The 19,420-nt window shown below is 41.7% G+C and overlaps 4 protein-coding genes across 15 annotated transcripts in view; 3 read left to right on the top strand and 1 right to left on the bottom strand.

Moving 5' to 3' along the window:
* Positions 1–7,497, top strand: part of nek9 (NIMA related kinase 9) — a 12,064-nt gene extending 4,567 nt beyond the window's left edge. Inside the window, exons 6-23 of one of the 2 annotated variants that reach the window (XM_008337833.3) lie at positions 138–269; positions 361–471; positions 594–658; positions 1,218–1,268; positions 1,375–1,579; positions 1,663–1,807; positions 1,887–2,087; positions 2,240–2,286; positions 3,072–3,233; positions 3,313–3,421; positions 3,498–3,659; positions 4,106–4,273; positions 4,363–4,416; positions 4,509–4,696; positions 4,791–4,946; positions 5,022–5,126; positions 5,202–5,255; positions 6,162–7,497. In XM_008337833.3, coding sequence (XP_008336055.1) covers positions 138–269; positions 361–471; positions 594–658; positions 1,218–1,268; positions 1,375–1,579; positions 1,663–1,807; positions 1,887–2,087; positions 2,240–2,286; positions 3,072–3,233; positions 3,313–3,421; positions 3,498–3,659; positions 4,106–4,273; positions 4,363–4,416; positions 4,509–4,696; positions 4,791–4,946; positions 5,022–5,126; positions 5,202–5,255; positions 6,162–6,341 — 2,295 coding nt within the window. In that variant the 3' untranslated portion in view covers positions 6,342–7,497. The remainder of the gene's footprint in view (positions 1–137; positions 270–360; positions 472–593; positions 659–1,217; positions 1,269–1,374; positions 1,580–1,662; positions 1,808–1,886; positions 2,088–2,239; positions 2,287–3,071; positions 3,234–3,312; positions 3,422–3,497; positions 3,660–4,105; positions 4,274–4,362; positions 4,417–4,508; positions 4,697–4,790; positions 4,947–5,021; positions 5,127–5,201; positions 5,256–6,161) is intronic. The other variant, XM_008337893.3, reaches the window with a different exon arrangement.
* Positions 7,393–10,271, bottom strand: LOC103399837 (zinc finger C2HC domain-containing protein 1C). 3 transcript variants are annotated; one of them, XM_017035129.2, is made up of 3 exons: positions 10,142–10,271; positions 8,686–9,877; positions 7,393–8,035 (listed from the first exon to the last, which is right to left on the bottom strand). In XM_017035129.2, the coding sequence occupies exons 2-3, from the start codon at positions 9,837–9,839 to the stop codon at positions 7,909–7,911; spliced, it is 1,281 nt and encodes a 426-aa protein (XP_016890618.1). In that variant the 5' UTR covers positions 9,840–9,877; positions 10,142–10,271; the 3' UTR covers positions 7,393–7,908. The 3 variants fall into 3 exon arrangements, with proteins under 3 accessions (XP_016890618.1, XP_016890622.1, XP_024920510.1); XM_017035133.2 differs by having other exon boundaries at positions 8,742–9,877; positions 10,142–10,266; XM_025064742.1 differs by lacking the exon at positions 10,142–10,271 and having other exon boundaries at positions 8,686–9,956.
* On the top strand, positions 9,859–11,341 carry acyp1 (acylphosphatase 1, erythrocyte (common) type). 4 transcript variants are annotated; one of them, XM_008338439.3, is made up of 3 exons: positions 9,859–9,970; positions 10,576–10,663; positions 10,820–11,335. In XM_008338439.3, exons 1-3 carry the CDS (start codon positions 9,954–9,956, stop codon positions 11,033–11,035), a joined length of 321 nt encoding a protein of 106 aa, XP_008336661.1. In that variant the 5' UTR covers positions 9,859–9,953; the 3' UTR covers positions 11,036–11,335. The 4 variants fall into 4 exon arrangements, with proteins under 4 accessions (XP_008336661.1, XP_008336667.1, XP_008336674.1 ...); XM_008338445.3 differs by lacking the exon at positions 9,859–9,970 and adding an exon at positions 10,297–10,389 and having other exon boundaries at positions 10,820–11,330; XM_008338452.3 differs by lacking the exon at positions 9,859–9,970 and adding an exon at positions 10,314–10,392 and having other exon boundaries at positions 10,820–11,332.
* Positions 11,342–11,611: 270 nt separating this feature from the next.
* mlh3 (mutL homolog 3 (E. coli)) lies at positions 11,612–18,826 on the top strand. Of its 6 annotated transcripts, none has more exons than XM_017035105.2 (12): positions 11,612–11,705; positions 12,621–15,129; positions 15,856–15,957; positions 16,069–16,148; positions 16,233–16,337; positions 16,426–16,510; positions 16,585–16,653; positions 16,733–16,841; positions 17,532–17,691; positions 17,796–17,819; positions 17,968–18,046; positions 18,148–18,545. In XM_017035105.2, exons 2-12 carry the CDS (start codon positions 12,681–12,683, stop codon positions 18,423–18,425), a joined length of 3,540 nt encoding a protein of 1,179 aa, XP_016890594.1. In that variant the 5' UTR covers positions 11,612–11,705; positions 12,621–12,680; the 3' UTR covers positions 18,426–18,545. The 6 variants fall into 6 exon arrangements, 5 of the variants coding, with proteins under 5 accessions (XP_016890594.1, XP_024920334.1, XP_016890590.1 ...); XM_025064584.1 differs by lacking the exon at positions 11,612–11,705 and having other exon boundaries at positions 12,461–15,129; positions 18,148–18,299; positions 18,395–18,826; XM_017035101.2 differs by lacking the exon at positions 11,612–11,705 and having other exon boundaries at positions 12,460–15,129.
* Positions 18,827–19,420: the final 594 nt, after the last annotated feature.

Raw genomic sequence — 19,420 nt, 5'->3', positions numbered from 1 at the left:
CCTAATTGTCCGTCATCAACTCTGATGAGCCTTTTGACCAGTATTGGACACGGACGTTTGAAGACAGTCCTGGGAATCCTCATGTTCCAGTTCCAGTTCCACACTCCCCTGAACTGTTTCTTCTCCTGTAATTCCAGTGTGTGGGAACTCCATATTACATGTCGCCAGAACTGTGCCAGGGAGCAAAGTACAACTTCAAGTCTGACATCTGGGCCATGGGATGTGTTGTTTTCGAGGTCCTAACACTCACGAGAACATTTGATGCAACGGTCAGTCGGGCGAAGCAATATTCCCATGATTCCTCCGTAATTAACAATCTGAATTTTTCCATCAAACTGGAATAACCTTCTGTCCTCGCAGAACCCTCTCAATCTCTGCGTGAAAATCGTCCAGGGGAACTGGACCATGGAGGTGAACTCTGATGTTTATTCTACGGCGTTGATCAAGCTGGTGTACGAGTGCCTGGACCAGGTGAGTGAGAAACGCAATCGGACACAATTGTGTTGTTGCTTAGTATGAAATCTAAAAACTGACACAAGCGGAAAAACAAGATGTTGTGATGTCATCAGAGTTTGATTTGTGTTGACCCACAGGATCCTGCGAAGAGGCCCACAGCTGAGCAGGTCCTGAACCAGCCCTTCATCTCCTGCTGCAGACAGTAGGTTTTTAAGTCTGTAAATTTGGGGCTGATAATCTATACGACTCAGAGCAGATTGAATACATTCTTTTATATTAAGTCATGACGTATAAACATTAGTGAGGAATTAGGAGTTGTTTTTTTTTGATTGATTTTATTATATATATTTTTTACTTTATTTGCTTTATTTCTTCCTTATTTTTTTATTATGTTTTATTTGTTTTTTAATTTAATTAATTTAATTAATTAATTATTTAATTTTATGTAAGTTTCTATTCTTATTTTATTTTATTTTATATCAGTCCTGAGCTGAGTGGTTCTACAGAGAAGGAATTCTCTGATGGAAACACAGATTGCAGAAATGTTAAGATTTACATGGAGAATATGTTGAGAAATGAGCCTTGTTGTTTTCATAAATTAATTAATAGCTTTTTGATGTACTTGTGGAGTCCTGTACCCCAGCCTCACACCATGACTGCTGGGTTTGGCTAGAGCTGCCTCTGCGACCATTAAAATAATTCATATAGTGAACGATGAATTATTGCACAGTCAGAACACACATGTTGTCCTTCTGTCCCAGGGAACTGGAGGAGCGTGTTGCTCTGCTGAATTCCGCCATGAAGAAACCCAAGTGAGTTTAAAACTCAGCGTCGTTCACAGTCGTCTGCTCTGAAATATCACCGCTGTTTTCTTGGAGTTTTGTCTTGAGTTTTTTTTTTTTTGTTTTTTTTGTTCTGGTCATGCTACAGACTGAGTACAGCGACGGAGACCCCTGTTGCCGTGGTGACCACACGGTCCAGGGATGTGTACTTCTGGGGTGGAGGCAAATTCACCCCCCAGAAACTGGACACGTTTAAAGGAGGCACCAGCGCCCAACATGTGTGTGCGGGAGAATGTCACTTTGCAGTGGTGACGGTGGAAAAGGAGCTGTACACGTGGGCTGTGAGTAACTGATCACCAGTGATTTAGTAGCACGCCACTCCACGTGCTTCACGCTGCATACGCCTCCTCATCCCTGTCTGCAGAATGTCCAGAGTGGAGCCAAGATGGTGGGCCAGCTGGGACACGGTGACCAGGCGTCGTACCGGCAGCCAAAGAGAGTGGAGAAGCTTCAGGGGAAGGCCATTCGACAGGTGGCGTGTGGGTCTGACTTCACTGCCTGTGTCACCGGTGAGTGTCCTGTGACAACAGGGTAACAAAGGTCACAAAGGTCACATGGTTTTCCTGACTATCTCTGCTGGTTCAACAGACGAAGACCAGATGTACATGTTTGGGTCTGACTATTACGGCTGCATCGGCGTAGAAGACGCGCTGGGAAGTGAGGTTTTGGAGCCAGTTCTTCTGGAGTTTTTCGATGAGCGCCCTGTCCGTCAGGTGTCATGCGGCGACAACCACGTGGTGGTGCTGACCCACAGCGGAGAGATCTTCTCGTGGGGCTGTGGAGAGTATGGTACATAGGGTTGCTGTATGTACTGCTGTCATGAGCTGATGTCATTTAGACAATGTCAGGTTGCTTTTGCTGTTGTAATTGTCACCAGCAGATGGCGACATTGGTCCTTACTAAGTGGTTCTTGTCAAAACCGCTCTGTTTTCCTGCTGTAGGGCGTCTGGGACTGGAGTGTGAAGATGACTTCTCTTCTCCCATGCAGGTGAGTCAAAGCTTTCATACAGCTTCTGATGCCTTAAAACACTGAGGTCAAACCTGTGACTCTGGGCCAGATTGGACCTACCAGTAGGTCATGTGGCCTTGAAGATGGTTTTTTGAGATATTCAAAAATTCAGGTTCAAATATTTATTTCAAATGAACACAAACAGAGCAGGTTGGATGTCAAATGGGATATTTTCTAGTGTTGAGATTGTAGTTCAAAATCTAACCAAAATAAAAAAAAAAGTGAAATAATTGTAAACTTTTATTTACAAACATACAAATCAGAATTTCAAGGACTTTTCAAGGATTATGATTTCAATTCAAAATGTTGTATTGTTTGAAAAATGTAAATTCAAAATAATTACTCAAATTGTGTCAGAGATTAAATACACAATTTTCTGTCTTTCCCTCAAAATCCACAACTGATTTGGCTGTTTTTAATGAAAAAAGAAATTATAATTCTTTCATATCTGAAAGCGTTTTAATTCAAACATGAGAGCGAAGGGCATTTTTGCATAATTAAAAGAAAATGTCTCAAATGATCTTTTCAGAGTAAAATCTCTTTTAAAGTCAGAATTCTGACTAGTGTCTTAAAATATAATATTTTTATGTGTACTATCGTATTAAACACAACTGATGAATCAGCACTGACTCTTTCATTCCTTCACTTTGTCTCATTCGTTACGTCGTCCTGTTGGACTGTAACTCTGCCTTAGAGCATACAGTTAGATTCAATTGGAAGAAGAAAAAAAATAATTTATTTTTTAAATGGGATTTTTCTCCCAGGTGGAGGTTCCTAAAGGTGCCATCATCTCTTCCGTGTCGTGTGGCAGCGATGGAACCTTCTATTTGACAGAAACTGGCAAAGTCTTAGCCTGTGGAAACAACGAGTACAACAAACTGGGACTGAACCAGGGATTCTCGGGTCTGAAAAACCACCCTGGCGAGGTACTGCGACCGGACCGGACCTCATGTTGTCTATATTGTTTTTGTTTACATGCTAATGTTTTTTACATTACTACACCAGGGTTACCAGGGTATCCCGTACATCACCACACTGACCTTGGTGAAGCAGCTGTCACGATTCACCATCCAGGCCATCGCTCCGGGGAAGACCCACACGGCTGCAGTGGACGGTAGTGGGATACGACCAACATCACTGCTGCTCACTGATGATGCCTTCAGAAATAAAAATTATTTCTGACTTTACAGAACGTGGGCGTCTTCTCACCTTCGGTTGCAACAAGTACGGGCAGCTGGGTGTGAAGGACTTCAAGAAGCATCAAGGGGTCCAGGTTCTAGTCGGACCGTTCGGAGGAAAGAGTCTAACAAAAGTGTCCTGTGGAGATGGTTTTACCATCGCGGCCACAGAAGGTAAGAGGTTTAAAAAAAAAAAGGTAGTAAGGCTAGTTCCATAAGTTTTTTTAAAAAAAGGTAGTAAGGCTAGTTCCATAGTGTAGCAGTTAGCCTGATTGTACTAGAGAACAGGGAGTCCTGGGTTCGATTCCCAGGGGAAGCACATACTTGGCGTCTGCGAGGGGCAACATTTTGCAGCAGATTTGCTGTTAACACAAGAATTTCCCAAGTGTGGGATCAATAAAGTTCAATTATTGTTATAATTGTTTTTTATAATAATCATATATTATTATAAAAATTCACACTTTGAGTCTTTGTAACCCACACAGGCTGCCACACGAGGCGCCACTAAGCATGTGGTTTCTGTAGGGCTTGAACCCAGGACTCTCAGGGTGTAGGGCAGGCGTGATAACCTTTACACTATAGAACCATCACCACTGTTATCTATGTTTTTCTTTTTACAGACAACCAGATCTTTGCCTGGGGAAATGCAGGAAACGGGCGACTGGGGATGCCCCCTGACAAGAGGTTTGGTTCGGAGGTGTGTCCTGCCATGCCGAGGCCCATCTTTGGTTCCCTCCATCATGTACCAGACCTTTCCTGCCGGGGTTGGCACACGGTTATCATAATGGGTTAGTGATCAGATACTGACCCCTGGCCTGTATATACTGACTCTAACAGCAAATTTGTATGAATTAATTTTTTTTTCTTCTTTTTGTAGAAAAGGTCTTAAACTCCAAGACTATTCGCTCCAACAGCAGTGGACTGTCAATCGGTAGTTGTGGGGTTTTCTTGTCTGTTGGACTGTTTATCATGACACTTTAAAGCCATCTCTCTGTGTAACGGAATTATCCTGTGTGAACTAAGGTCTGGGTCAGGAGGCGTCCACATCCACAGTAGATCTGGACTTGGAGCCAGGATCAGAGACAGAGTGTCGTGACCGAGGCCTGGGGGGGACACGGGAGGCTAATACAGAGTCCTGCTTATTGGAGACCCCGATGATGTCCATGACAAATCAGACTGGAGACAGTTCCTGCCCTCTGTGGCTCAGAAAGGTTTAACATCATTAAACATTCAATTAAAAATCAAATCAGTGATTTAAATGTGTTCCGCTTGAGATTTAAACTTTGCTAAATCCTCGTCCAACAGGAGCTTGAGGACGCAGAGTTCATCCCAATGCCGGACACCGAGCCGTCCACACCTGACCAGCTCACGTCCATCTCAGAGAGCGTCACTTTACCTTACGAGGAGCTGAAGGAGCTAAAGGCTGCCGCTGCGGCTGTCGGCACCGAGAAAGGCCTCTCGGTATGCGATGAACTCTTTACTGTTCTCGACAAACTCCATATGTGTTCTGCTGTGTCAACTCTTGATTCTTTGCAGACCAAACGAATGGACAGCAGTAACATCAATGGACTGCAGGGGGCTCACGTGTGCAGAAAAGGAGAATCCAGCGTGTGCTGCAGTGCCAGCAGTGAGGTCACACAGGTGATCGAGTCTTCACAGCGTGTAGATAACACCGTTAATTCATTAAGGATTTTAACTCAACGTTGTCTTTTGCAGCTAAGGGAGACGGTCGCTCGCCAGGAGATGAGGATCCAGATGCTGGAGAAGCAGGTGAGACTACTATATTGTTGATCACATGACACGTGAGTATTTGTCAGTTTAGCAATCATGAAAAATTACAACTAAATGTGAACAAAACGGGTATTAAGTGCACAGTGAGTCCCGACTCATTCAGTCTGACCAAATTATACTCGCTGCTCTTTAACTGCTACAAGATCAAATCCCAAATTAACTAACTAATACAGGAGTCAATGTGGGATTGAGTGTGAAAATGGGAATAATGGTATTAGCGTGTGACGAGTGGATGTTGTGTTCTAGTGAAAATGTCCTGGAAAGTCAGGGGAGAATAGGAACTTGTATGTCGTATCCCGTTTTCACACTCAATCCTGAATCGAATCCTGTATTAGTTAATACGGTATCTGACCCTGTAGTGGTTAAACTGAAGCAAATACACTTTTGTTCACACTGACTTTTAGCTTGGGATTTTACCTGTTTTCTTTACATTAAGAACGGGGTCCAGTGCGTGTTAATTTTTGACACACATACAATCTCATGTCATCAGCATAGCAAAGTAGTTTTTATGACTTTGTACCAAAATTAGACAATTCAAGATCAATTCAAGATCAAAACCACTGGACGTCATGAATTAAGGTTGAAGAGTTCTGTTAGGAAACTGGACGTGGAATTTTTTTCAAGACATGGATCAGGTAATTTGCATTAGGGGAGGAGTGAGTCTACATTACTTTGCAATTTTAACTCAAACATGGAGCAAATACGTGTGAAAACAGCGAGTTTTGTTGATGATAAAAATGAAAAAGTTCCTTATGACGTTGCCATTGACCAAATTCTCGATAAGTAGTTTTAGATCGATTAACGTGACCCTACGTCAGTTCTGCTACAGCGTTGATCCATGTACCGTAGAAAAACACAACAACCGCTGCGTCTTCCTGCCTGTAGGTCAGCGACCAGCAGCAGGAGAACGAGAGACTTTGGGCAGCGATTAACAATTCACTCCTGAGGGGAACGGGACAAGACAACAACGGGAACCATCAGTCTGACCGCGTGTCAGGGGATGTCGCTGGAAGAGTGAGCGGGGTCTCGAGCCATGGGAGCAGATCTGCGGGGGCCAGTGTGTGAGCCCAGGTCGCCTCAGAGTAGGGGAGCAAGTTTCAAGACTCAGCAGTCGGAGGGGCGTCGTCACGGTTACGTTACAGTCCACGTTTTAGCAAGTTGCTGGAGGCACACCATTACATTTTACCGTGTTTACCGTTTTAACACAACGCACACTGGCTGTTCTGAATGTGTTCACCTGGGCGATGAGGTCACTGTCTTCCACTGTCAAATGTTGGCTGGATTCAACATGAAACATCAGACCCTGAGACCCAGGGATCAGAGTGTTACTCTTCAGTGTGAATGCTCAGACCTGGGGCCCCGCTCCTCAGATGAGCCTCGCATTTGGTATTTTCAATGTCATAGGCCAAACCAGCTCATGGAGGTAGATACCTGCCAATAATCATCAATTTCTGTTCATCTTGGGAAACAGTCTTGACACAGACATGCGATGTCAAACAATATTTTTTAAATGTAGAATAGGATTCATGTGCAAGAAAAGATTAAATTACATTTTTTTCACAGATTTCTGAGAAAATTCCATCACAAAAAGTCAGGAACTATTATGTTTTCAAGTCTTTTCTAATTCAGAAGAATTATTTGTAATTCTAAGAAATAAGTGCTTGAATTCTAACTTTGATCCAAAAATGTTGTCTTTAGCCTTATATGTTGTTTTACGTTATTTTAAATGCCAGGAAGCCAAAAAAGGTGAATTTTGTTTACTTAGAATTATGAGAAATAAAAGTCAGTTCTCCTAACTTAACCTAAAAGTTTCAAACACAAAGAAATTAAATCGTAAATATACAAAGTTTGCATTTGCATGTTTGGTCTGACATCACGTTTGTGTGAAACAAAAACAAAAAAACAACTACTGATTTCATGTGTTTTTCTGATTGGGCACTTCTTTGTGTTCGTCTTTGTGAACTTGAACAGTTTTCTGCCGAGGTTTCTTCTTCATTTTGCAGATGACGCTGCGTCTGCGGTTTGTTTTTATTGCTTTTTGTATTCATTTAATTTGTCTTTGGTATTTACTGAACGGTTTTTGGAAGAAAAATGTTCTTTTTCTTTTCTTTTCTTTTTTTTTTTTTTGCTCCATCGCTTTATCATATTGGTTTGTTACAACAATGAAATGTGGCAATAACATTAAAAGCTGTTAAAGTGTGGGAACAACAACAGAGCAACACTGGCACGTTGTTGTTGTTTTTTCACACACGGTTCAAAATACAGTCCAAACTTCTGAAACCAAAGATGATGGTAAATATGACAATCATGTTTTTATGCACAGTGCATTTTAAAGAACCCACAGTAAACGCTAGTTCCTGCAGTTTACCAAATATGGTCATGTAACGTTTGTATAAACAACTGTTCTCTCACTGATGCTGATGAAGTGTCGTGTAAAAGCTACAAATAAAACTGAAAAGCTGTCTTGTAACGTGTCTGACGGTCTGTTTGTCCCACAGCGGAACCCGTAGTTCAGCTATTCTAATCAACAAGCGAAAAATCAACAGTGTTAGAGATTATTATAATATAACAAGTACCACAGTACTAGACAAGTTCTAGACCAGCATCGACATTAACATGTCGGGCCCAGAGCTTATTGTTCCACCGTTATCAGCTCACTTGGACCTTTTCTGTTGTGAGGCTCCACCTGGTGGTCGACTGGGCGGTGCAGCATTTGTGACGGTCTTTTTGATTTGTCTGCGACCCTTTTTCTGTAAAACCTGGAGGAGACATTAAAATACACTCGGTGTGAAAGATGGTGAGTATTTCCACTCAAATGAAAATAAATGACGTGTTAATAATGCGACTTGACGAGTGTAAAACAGATAACATTAAAACCTACAAAAGAGTGCAACCGTTTTTGTTAAATCTTTGTTTAAAGCCCAACATTTATAGGAATAGGTTACATGGAATGTTGTTCTAGAAAAACTGCTTGTATGTAAGGCTCAATTTAGACCCCCCTTTTTTGGAAATGTAATAGCTATTTCTGGGCTACTTTTGGTTAGCGTATAGCTTACTTTTAGTTGTTGTAAGTTACTGTTGCTAAAAGCTGTGTTTGTGCAAACATTTTGATAGCATTTAAATGTTTTATTGCTAGTTGGTTTGTCTTATTGTTGTAGTTATTTAATTGTTTTTTTAGCTAACTGTAGACTATTATTTAGGGTTTTTGCCCTAACCTCTTGGTTAAATGTTAAGGCTTTTTCATTTAGCAGAATTTCACCTAGTCCTTGTCTTTTTGTATTTCCCTTTTTCTACATTTTCCCTCCATTTTTGAGCAGCTTTAGACTAAGGATTAAACTTTTATTGGCGTTTTTCTGTTCAAACTTTCCTGCTAAGCTGGTTCACATTTTTCACCTTTTTTTAAACTAACCTTTTGACATTTTTGTATAATTGGCTGATGATTGGCTGATACTTCTCGTATCCTACCTCTGGAGTCTTGCATCTACTGTGGGTTTTCAGGAATTCCTCTAAAGCCGATCCTCTGGTCCGGTTAAGGTAGGAGTTGAAGACCTGCCTCTGTGACTGTTTCGCCTTTTTACAGATCTGCAGATGCTTCTCCAGCCTTTCACCTACAAACTTCCTGTTGCAGATTTTGCAGGGTATGCGCTCGATGTTTACATCTGCATCTTGCAGGAACTCCAACTCCTCTTCATGAGATGGAACAAAGTCTTGTGGTACAGTGGATTCCCATGATGCCTCATGATCAGCCATTTCCTTGGTAACCTGATCATCATACATTCTCTCCTTCTCTCTTCCTGACAAACCTACCCCACCTGTGGTTTGTCCTTTTTGTTTTGCTGTTCCACCTCTGGACGTCAAACCTTCTTCTTTCCTGTCGCCATCATCTCTGTTGTGTCTTGACTCCTCTGTGACTTTCTCCCATCTTGATTTGTCAGCGTCTCTACTGACCTTTTGCTCATAACTTTCATTATTTCTATTCTCTTTGGACTGTAAGCCCTTCACGGCTTCTGGTTTCCTTTGTCTTTGTAGAGTTTTGATGGTCTCCACTTGTTTTCTTTCCTGATGGATATCGGCTGATCTGCTCTGTCGGATTTGTGCCTCCTTTGTTTCACCACTTTGTCTCCTCTCTCCTCTCTTGCCCTCGTCGTTTTTGCCAGCGGCTTCAGCGAGTTTCTGTTTGACTTTCTCTTCCACCTGCCACAGCTTCTCCTGGAGCCTGAGCTGTTTTTCATGAATTGCTTTCGTCAGCTGGATTTCTTTTTTTGTTCCATGCTGAGACCCTGCAGTATCTCTGATGCCATTTGGACAATGTTTCTGTCCTACGTCATGGTCTCTTGGTTGTTGTGTAATTTTTTCAGAAGTGTAGAGATCGGTTGACTGATGTGTCCCTGAGTTAAAAAGTCTTCTGTGGCTCACAGGTTTATTTGGAAATGGACAGTCGTCTCCAGGAGCTTTTCTTCCAGGTGCCTCACTCTGAGCTTTTGATTGAGTACCAGCCTTTCGTTCTCCTTTGATGTCTCTCTGTCTTTGAGGGCTAAGTCTTCGTCCTGTGACTGTACTCATTGTGTAAGAATGTGTTTTTTGGCCACCGGATGTCTATACTGAAAGAAATGTTACATTCAGATGTGTTTATTATCCGTGTGTTTTGTTTTTGTTTTTGTAATGAAATAATTCACTATGACTGAGAGAATCAAGTATGTATGTCATTCTAAATATATCAACATATAAAGTGTGAACTTCACAATTAATTGTCGTTGGAATTTACAAACAAGCGTTAGGTATTAAAATAAATATACATATACATTTTTAATACTAGTTTTCATTAATTTTGTTTCAGTGTAAAACTCCCTAAATCAATAGCTTACCTCGTTAGCCTTCACAACGAATATTTTATCAAATCCCAAACTCAAAAAATGAAGCAAAAAACGAAACAGAAAAGCTTCTGTAGTCGTTACTTTTTCTGCGTTGACTGTAATAGTTTACATTCGTTTCCCTAGTAACCGATTTTCTTAGCTGTTGCCTGATTGGTCTGTTATGTTTCACTTCCTGTGTCGGGACCCGGAAGTAGGCTATAGGTGTATTGGAGGGTTGACAATTTCTCTGCAACATTTAGGTGGTAATGTTTTGAATAATTCGCTATTTTTATTTATAATAGTTTCGACATGAAGCTACACTTGCGCCTAGTTGTCTGTGTTTTGTGTATCGTGTATGTGAATTGTCAAATTAGCAGTTTAATGGGGTTAGCAGTAGCTTGAATCTCATGAGACAGACTAAAAAAATGTCTTGTGTCTCTTTGCAGGGCCACAATGTCCGACGACGACCTGGTTTCTGTGGATTATGAGGTTTTCGGCAGAGTTCAGGGTGTGTTTTTTCGTAAATACACGCAGGTACGTTGAATTTGTTAGCCTTTTTGCTCACTCAGGTCTGGTTGATGGTTTTAACAAAATGTGTTTTATGTCTGTAACAAATTACTGGTCCTTGGTAATTATATGATTGTGATTTTTTTACATAACGTTTTACTCTAAATATGTTAAAATATGCAGGCAGAGGGAAGAAAACTTGGCCTTGTTGGTTGGGTCCAAAACACCCGGTCAGGAACCGTCCAGGGCCAGCTGCAGGGGCCACGCTGCAAAGTGAAAGAAATGCAGGAGTGGTTGAAATCCACTGGCAGCCCCAAGTCACACATAACCAAGGCAGAATTCAAGAACGAGAAGACCGTAGGAAGTCTAGAACACTCCTCGTTTGATATCGTGAAATAAATATGTCCATAAATTATGCTGTAGTATTACTGTTAGAGCACATGTCCTATTTATTTAGAATATTTTTTTCAGTTTTAGAAAATCTCCTAGAATGGGAGTATGTGTGTATGTGTATTTAGAATGTTCAGGACTAAACATATAGAGCTTCTAGATTCCAGTGTAAAAAGTTCTTTGTGCATGCACAAAAAAGGAACTGAATAACACCACAAATGTAAAATTTAAAAACAGAAATAAGAAGTTAAATAAAACAGTACACAGATAAATAATGAATAATGAAGGTCAAATGGTTTGAATAACGTGTACAAAAGCAATGTGTATTCACTGTATAGTGAACGCTATGTGAACTAAAGTACTGTGTACTAATAAATATAAAACATGTTACACATTTTGTGTTCAAAGTATTTAATTTTATTTTCATGTGTTTGAATGACAATTCTTAACGAATCAACGATTAGAGAAAAACTGTTCATGGGTTTTATTGTGTTAATGCACGATGAACTTTAGCGCCCACTAATGGAGCGTAACTGACATGACATGAAATATAACCTTATAATATTCAGTTTAGAAGTGAACAAATTATAGATGTCATGTACAATGTCTGGAACAAAACGTATAACGTAAAGGATAAAGATCGTTTATTCTTGCTAGCGACAAACTGCGGGATAATCAGGTACATATGATTGTTACAACGTTATAACGTATTTCCTGTATTGTTAAATTAAATTAAATACACCTGTGACAACGTCAGATAAATCATGTACAACATAATCTGTACTGGTGACGTCAGATGCATTATATGTAAGTTTATATGACTGTTCAAATTTAAAAGAGATATATTCAAAATAGTGTGGGATACATAAAAAACTGGTGAGAATATATTAGCAAACGAGACGCAGCAAAAAATCAGAAGCCCGAAAAAACGAGGTTAGAAACGTTTTTATACTGTCGAAGACCATTTGCCATGAAAGGTAAAATATGAGTTTGACAGAGGAAGGGGTTAAATAACTGTAGTTAAATGTTCATAGTGTTGTTATCGTTAACATACCAAAGGTATTTACTTTTTTCTGCCAAACTTAGAGTGCAACCCAACATGGCTACCTCCGTAGAGAGGACACGGTACTTTTGTTGCAACCTCCGTAGAGAGGACACGGTACTTTTGTACTGTACACTCACAAACCCAGCAATAAAATTATATTTACACGTCTTTACAAAATAATTTAAAAATAAAATAATGTATTATTCATAAATACGTTTATTTTCAACACCGTACTGACCGTTGAGGAAGAAACGCAGAATTAATACTCGTTTTTGACTGACTATACCAAAGCTAACGGTAAACGTTAGGCCTCCAAACCAGAGGGTGTCGCTATTTGCGTAGTATGATAGCTAGAGGGTTGATCTCTTATTATTTCACGTTGATTGTAAACAGAAATACTTGGAAGCGCTAGGTTTTTGCCATGCGAATATATGATCCGAGTATTGTTTAAAATAAATATTTAACTCTGTGTTTTATTTTTTAAAAACCGTACTTATTTTTAACATGCTAAAAAGTTCTAACTCCGTATATTTACGCTGACATCACTAGAACAGACACCGGGCTGGAACAGAAACAGGAGATGGATGTTGTTATTATAAGGACAAAATCATGATTAAGCGTTTGCCCAAAGAGGTAGAGGGTAAACTCCGCTCCGGGGTGGCTGTTCCCTCCCTGCAACAGTGTGTGGAGGAGCTGGTTCTCAACAGCATCGATGCCGGGGCGACCTGTGTGGGAGTCAGAGTGGACATGGACTCCCTCAAACTTCAAGTCCTTGACAACGGCAACGGGATGAGTGCTGAAGACATGGGATTTGTGGGAACCAGATACTACACCAGCAAATGCAGCTGTGTGGAAGACCTGGAGAACCTCCGCTGGTACGGTTTCAGAGGCGAAGCCCTGGCCAGTATCTTATCTCTGGCCTCGCTGGTGGAAATCTCATCCCGGACCAAATCAACGGTGAAAACACACGTGAAAATGTTCAAAAACGGCCAAGGCATGGATGTGTTTGAGGCAGAGACTACAAGACCCTCAGCGGGAACAACTGTTATCGTTTGCAACCTTTTCTACAGCATGCCGGTGAGGAGGAGGCGGGTGGACGCTGTCCTGGAGAGTGAAAGGATCAGACACCGACTGGAGGCTATTTCTCTAATACACCCGTCTGTGTCGTTCACCCTGAGGAACGACAGCACGGGAGTCATGATGGTGCAGCTCAGTAAAGCCAACAACACTCACCACAGGTTCGCTCAAATACACGGCAGCGACAGAGTGAAGAAACTGGGGGAAATCAGCCACACGCACGCGCCGTTCGAAGTGAGCGGTTACATCTGCAGAGAGGGACACTACAACAACAGCCTGCAGTACCTGTATGTGAACGGTCGACTGCTGCTGAAGACACAGTTGCACAAGTTGTTGAATTTTCTACTGCGCAGACTGAGCAGCTCCCAGCACAAAGGTGGCAGCCCTGATGGGCATCCCGGTCTGAGGAGTCCGAAGTCCAAGAGAAGCCAAGAGCTGCACGGCGTGTACGTCATCAACATCAAATGCCCGTACTCCGACTATGACATTTGCCTGGAACCTGCGAAGACTCTCATAGAGTTCAAAGACTGGGATGGCGTTTTGCTCTGTGTAGAAGAAGCTGTGAAAACTTTCCTCACCAGAGGGTGTTTGTTGGACGTTTCTGAAGAGGACACGGGCGGGACATTCAAAGAGGAGGACAACAGCGGCAGAGATGAACTGCCAACCACTTCCTCTGCCGCAGCAGACTACAGCATCGGAGTGACACTTGCATCTGAGTCTGTTCATCGTGCGCAAAGTGATGTGCGTGTTCTAGAGGACGGTGTCTGCCCGGAGTCTGATATGACAGTATGTGAAGAGGACGAGAGTTTAAAGTCACAGAGTGAGGGGTGTGTGGGCGAGGACGGTGACAATGAGCCCCAGGCTGATCTGGTTCAACCGGAACCATCATCATCTGAGGAAAGAACATTCAGTGAAGAAGAAAACAAAACACAAATGTGTTTTCAAAATACTACCTCAACCAGCTACAATGTTTTATCAGGTGACACCAGCAGAGAAAACCAGTTCAATAATAGCATTGGTTTAAAAACTAGTCGTCAGCAGACGGACAATCACAGAGACTCTATCACCAAAAACAGAAAGATCCATTTGTCCGATCCGTTCATACACCAAAGTCTGAAAACTCCCTGTCTGGCCCAGATGAATAAATCAGTATTTCTACAACCAAGTGTAGCAACGACCGAAGACAAGAGCTCCGATGCAGTAAAGAACAGAATTTCACTCATTTCACTCCATAACAAATGTTCCCAAAGATGGCAGAACTCTTTAGCTCCTGTCGTTCCTCCAAAGATTCCCAGAATGGAGTCTTCCCGAAGTGTATCATTATGGAAGGAGTCTGGATCCCTAGACAAGTTTAGGAGAATATTTGGTAAATCAAGTAAGAAGAAACTGAGTTTACAAAACCTGACTGGATCTGCTGAAACAGAAGGACTCACTTCACGTCCTTCCAATTGGCCGGTGTCTCAACGACATCAGCAGGATGTTGATGATGCACCGACACAGAAAAGTGAGTCACAGATAAATCTCCGTAGCCTGCGATCACTCAGCTCCCACACTGAGTCAATTACTGATGAAAATAAAACCAACAAATCCCTGGCTGCTAAAATCTGCCATTTGAAAAAACACAAGCCGATGGGTTCCACCGTGTCGCAGAAGGTTTCTGACACTTTGTCACAAGGAAATACTTTTCTCAGAGTCAGCGATCATGACACCCAGGACAGTAACAACAACGACAGTTCCAGTGACTCTGCAGTGATCTGTGAGCCGGCCTCGGGTTGTGACACGAGCCGTCAGTTAGCTGAGGAAACAGGAGAGGAAACATCGGACGACTGGCTTCATCACTTTGATGCCTCTGTGGGAAAGACGGTGTACGTCAACAGAGTGACTGGACTCAGCAAATATGAAGGTCCATCGACCGAAGAGACACAAGTGGCCTGTACGTCTGATGTCACCAACATGGCCGTTAGCGTGGTCTCTGAAACAGGTACAGTGCATGTCGTACTTCCTTCACTATTTACTTTAACTTTACATTTTTCCCAATATTTCAGCTGCAGTTATATGCATTAGTAGGAGGACATTTCTTTTTGACCAGACAGCTAGTTCCTTGTTCCATGAAATGGAGAAAATTAAAATAAAATGTGAAATGTTGTTTTGTTTTTGTCCACAAACCAAAGGTGTTGAGTGCTTTGTCATAATCAAATCAGAACAGAAGATCAACATTGAACACCCTGGTCAACTTAACATTAACCTAATCCTACACACACACACACACACACACAAAGAACTAGAAAACAAAACAACAAGCAGTGATCAACTGGTGGCTCATGGGGCTGGATTCAGCCCGCTAAACAGTCCATTCCAGCCCATGACTGGACTCCAAAAATAAACATCAAATAATCATGTTAGAAAAAAAATGTATTCATTTTATTTGAGGTATGGGTTCCAAGGTGTCTGTCCGACAGGTTGGTGACCCCTGCTGTACACATACAGTATATACCAAATAAGGAGCAGCAAAGACAAAGGGAGCAAACGTGTGGCCAGATAATTTAGTTCTATTTTTTTTAGGTCACTCACTGAGTGGACTATCAAATAGATTGGTCAACAACTAAATAAAGTCATTGATTAATTTATCAATCGTTGCAGCTTTAACTATTGTCATGTGGACTCACTGTAGGCTGCGATGCTCATGTTGACCTCTATGTACACATAGGGATGGAATACAGATGTTACCCGTTTCAGATGGACCTAGTTTTGCCCTTCCTGCCTAAGTCCAGGACAGAGCGAGTGATTAGTTCAGGGCACGATGGCAAAGGTACCCAACCGACAGTTAGGGTTCAACACACACACACACACACACACACACACGTTAACTTCATAAACACCGGTGTGTTTGTGTTTTATCTCCTCATTTTTGTCGTCACAGACGTCGACGGAGAACTCTCCACTTCACTCTCCTCGTTATACTCCAAGTGGAATAACCCAGTCTTTGTACGACCACCCGTGGTAAATGCTGCCTAACTATCACATTACTGACCCCCTTCTGAGTGTGACTGATAGTCACAGCACTTGTTTACTCCTTTCTGTCAGGTAGGTGTGAACATATCAAGTGGACAAGCAGACGGACTGGCTGTGAAGATCCATAATATCCTGTTTCCATATCGCTTCTCCAAAGCCATGATTCAGTCGATGAAGGTTCAGTTCTCTGTGTGGGTTTACTGTACTACTGTACAAATGTTCCTTTAACTGCTTCAGGCTAACCCTCTGGATCGTTAACACACAGGTCATATGTCAAGTGGATAAGAAGTTTCTGGCCTGTCTGATAAACACGAACGACGAGGAGCCTGCAGCTCAGAGTCAAACTGAAGGTAAAAATATTTATTTGTTTTTGTCATCTTCTCATGATGTATTTCAGCTATAACTATATATGTTTTTCCTGAAGGAAATCTTCTGGTGCTTGTGGATCAACACGCCGCCCACGAGAGAGTTCGACTGGAAAATTTAATTGCAGGTTAAAAAACAAACAAACAACGAAACCAATGTGTCAACAACCGAATAGAAATTCATGTCATTTTTATGCTTGCTCTCAGATTCCTACGTCGTTGACACTGATGCGTCAGAAGACAAACATCTGCGTTCAGCAAATATTTCGCCGCCTCTGGAGATAAGTGTGACGGAGGAGGAGCTGCGGCTGCTGAGGTAGGTCTATCTACGTGTAATCAGCCGGAAGGGGGAAAAATCTTGGAGAAGATCCTAATCTGCTAAATCTGGCCCGCTACCTCTTTTTATATGGCCCATCAGATCTTAACCTGTATGTAGAGTTTTAAAAAAAACTCTACTCTATAAAGTCCATAATAATTAGGTCTGATATTAACTTTTTGCCGATATTGTCCAAACACTTAATTTCCGATTGCGATATCAACCGATACACACAGATATAGGCCTGGTAATATTTATTAATTTATCTGTACAAAGCACTGTATAAGTATGAGATTAATTAAATAAGCTGCAATGCTGCCATCTAGTGACTTTCACTGTAATATACAGCAGTTTATCCACATATCATTTGGCGAAACCCAAGGGATTGTTATCGGTTTTCATTATATAATAATGCTAATATCGTGGCGATATCAGTCGGCCGATATTAACGGACATCCCTAATAATATATATAATAAAATATGTTTTATTCCTTTACACCTTCTTTACAGTCTTTTATTCAGCATGTATTTATTTTGGATACACCCTATAGATCAGCTCCAAGCAAATATTTTTAGTTTATGTATTTGTCATATTATCAATGTGATGGATGTACTCGTCGTATTTGTTGACAGTTGATGGTCACTGTCATATATCGTTAATCCAGTGATTTGTGATGAATCTTCCTGCAGGTCTTGCCAGACGCATTTTCCGAGTCTGGGTCTGGAGGTGACGTTCTCCCAGGCCACAGATCCACAGATCTTTGTGGGGAAGGTGCCGCTGTGCTTCATGGAGCGGGAGAGTAATGAGGTGAAGCGTGGGAGACCATCTGTCATCAAACCTATAGTTGAGGTACATCCGGTGAAAAACTCATTATCCAGATCATTCACTTATTCACTCGTTTGGAAAAGTAACGGCTCAGGGGTTTCTAACGGTTTATCTCCGTCTCACACCAGGAGTATCTGCGAGAGCAGACGGAGGTAACTGTGGATGTTTTGGATTTGTTTTGTATCTTCAATGTCACTGCAGTTTAGAGTCTTGCTTTTTGTATCTCCAATGTCACTGCAGTTTAGAGTCTTGCTTTGAGATGAAGGATAAATAAAACGTTCCATTCTGATGTTTTTCCAGATACTGCGATCAGCTGGTAGAGTGAGGGCAACGTTGCCTCTCACTGTGCTCAAAGTTCTTGCGTCTCTCGCCTGTCATGGTAAAGCTGCACCACTCCTCAACTCCACTTGATGCTATTTGTTCCCTGCAGGAGTCAGTGTCTACATCATCTTTATACATTTTCCTGTAAAACTTCTCCAGGTGCCGTCAAATTCAACCACAGCCTGAACAGAGACGAGTGCCACAGTTTGGTCACGGCCTTATCTTCCTGCCGGCTGCCCTTCCAGTGCGCTCATGGCCGTCCTTCCATTATTCCACTCGTGGACTTTAACCATTTAGACAAAGACCAGAAGGTACCTCAATGTCCTAAAAGTCGATTCAACTCTGAGGAAACGGTCGTTACTGTCAACAATCTGGACATCGCTGTCGTTGATTTTTGTCTCTGCAGGAACCTCAGAAGCCAAACCTCCAGAAGCTGAGACGATTGCACAAATCCTGGGAATTATGTGGAAATAAATGAATGGCTTTTTTTTAAAATTGTACTTTTTTAATTGTACTGGTCTGTTTTAAATGAAATGTAGCATAAAAATCAAATGTGAAATTTAAAAGCTATTTATTAAAAATTCAACTGCCAAAAAAATATGTTAAACATGTGATGATTTTTTTTCAGCGCTTTTCTGAATAATACGTTAAGTAAAGATCAACAAAATGACTCAGAAAAGACTTTAGAAAAACAGAAAAATATTGCGATAAAGACAAATAAAGAGAACGGACAAGAATGTTCCTGTAACCTCAAAAATCACATCATAACCAAAATATGATGAATAAATAAAATAATTTAGGAAGCCCAAAATAACCACCGCTGAGGAGTTAATTGGTTTTGAAATCGCTCATTATGCAGCTATTAAATTATAAATAAGTCGTTGCCCTCGTTTCCTATTCCTGGAAGCTGTGGTGCGTTCACTTACGGTCAGACAGGTGGGTTTTTACAGCACATGTCTGTTTTTATCTGAAAACAACAATGTTTAGGTGTTGTTCAAACGGTTGGTGAAGGGGGGGGGGGGGGGGTTACTTCCCTCGGTTCCGGGTCCATGTCACGCGACCCCCTTTCCTTTATGGCCATTAATTCACTCACCCCCAGCGTTTTTTTTTTTGTTTTTTTTTGGCCAACGAGTAAACAGAATTCAACGCATTTCATTATGTCTGCCAACAGCAGCAGCAGCAGCAGCAGCAACAGCAGCAGCAGCAGGAGCCGGAGGTGATTCCGGGGGGGGTGAAAGGGCGGCTCGATTAAACGCGTTCCGAATTATTTTTTTTCCTAAATAAAAATAGAAACAAACTTGACATAAAAAAAAAATCAAATGTGCCATTTGACACACAAATTTATGTCTCTCATACCTCTCCCGTCCCCTCCTCCTCTCTCCTCCTCCTCCCCCGGCTCCCCCCTCCTCCTCCCATGAATGGTACAGTCTTT

This window comes from Cynoglossus semilaevis, chromosome 1 (genome assembly GCF_000523025.1).
Source record: "Cynoglossus semilaevis isolate Cse_v1.0 chromosome 1, Cse_v1.0, whole genome shotgun sequence".
NCBI classification, from domain to species: domain Eukaryota; kingdom Metazoa; phylum Chordata; class Actinopteri; order Pleuronectiformes; family Cynoglossidae; genus Cynoglossus; species Cynoglossus semilaevis.
This window is presented reverse-complemented; position numbering and strand designations above follow the sequence as displayed.

Bases quoted from the DNA above. Each gene is read 5' to 3' on its own strand.
- acyp1 (XM_008338431.3), top strand. From the start codon at position 10,439: ATGAAGCTACACTTGCGCCTAGTTGTCTGTGTTTTGTGTATCGT. The intron at 10,483-10,575 runs GTATGTGAATTG...GTCTCTTTGCAG, and splicing joins GTCTGTGTTTTGTGTATCGT to GGCCACAATGTCCGACGACG. The intron at 10,664-10,819 runs GTACGTTGAATT...TAAAATATGCAG, and splicing joins TTTTTCGTAAATACACGCAG to GCAGAGGGAAGAAAACTTGG.
- LOC103399837 (XM_017035129.2), bottom strand. From the start codon at position 9,839: ATGAGTACAGTCACAGGACGAAGACTTAGCCCTCAAAGACAGAGAGAC. The intron at 8,036-8,685 runs GTTAGTTTAAAA...TGTCTCCTCCAG, and splicing joins TTATACAAAAATGTCAAAAG to GTTTTACAGAAAAAGGGTCG.
- mlh3 (XM_017035105.2), top strand. From the start codon at position 12,681: ATGATTAAGCGTTTGCCCAAAGAGGTAGAGGGTAAACTCCGCTCCGGG. The intron at 15,958-16,068 runs GTACCCAACCGA...TTGTCGTCACAG, and splicing joins TTCAGGGCACGATGGCAAAG to ACGTCGACGGAGAACTCTCC. The intron at 16,149-16,232 runs GTAAATGCTGCC...CCTTTCTGTCAG, and splicing joins TCTTTGTACGACCACCCGTG to GTAGGTGTGAACATATCAAG.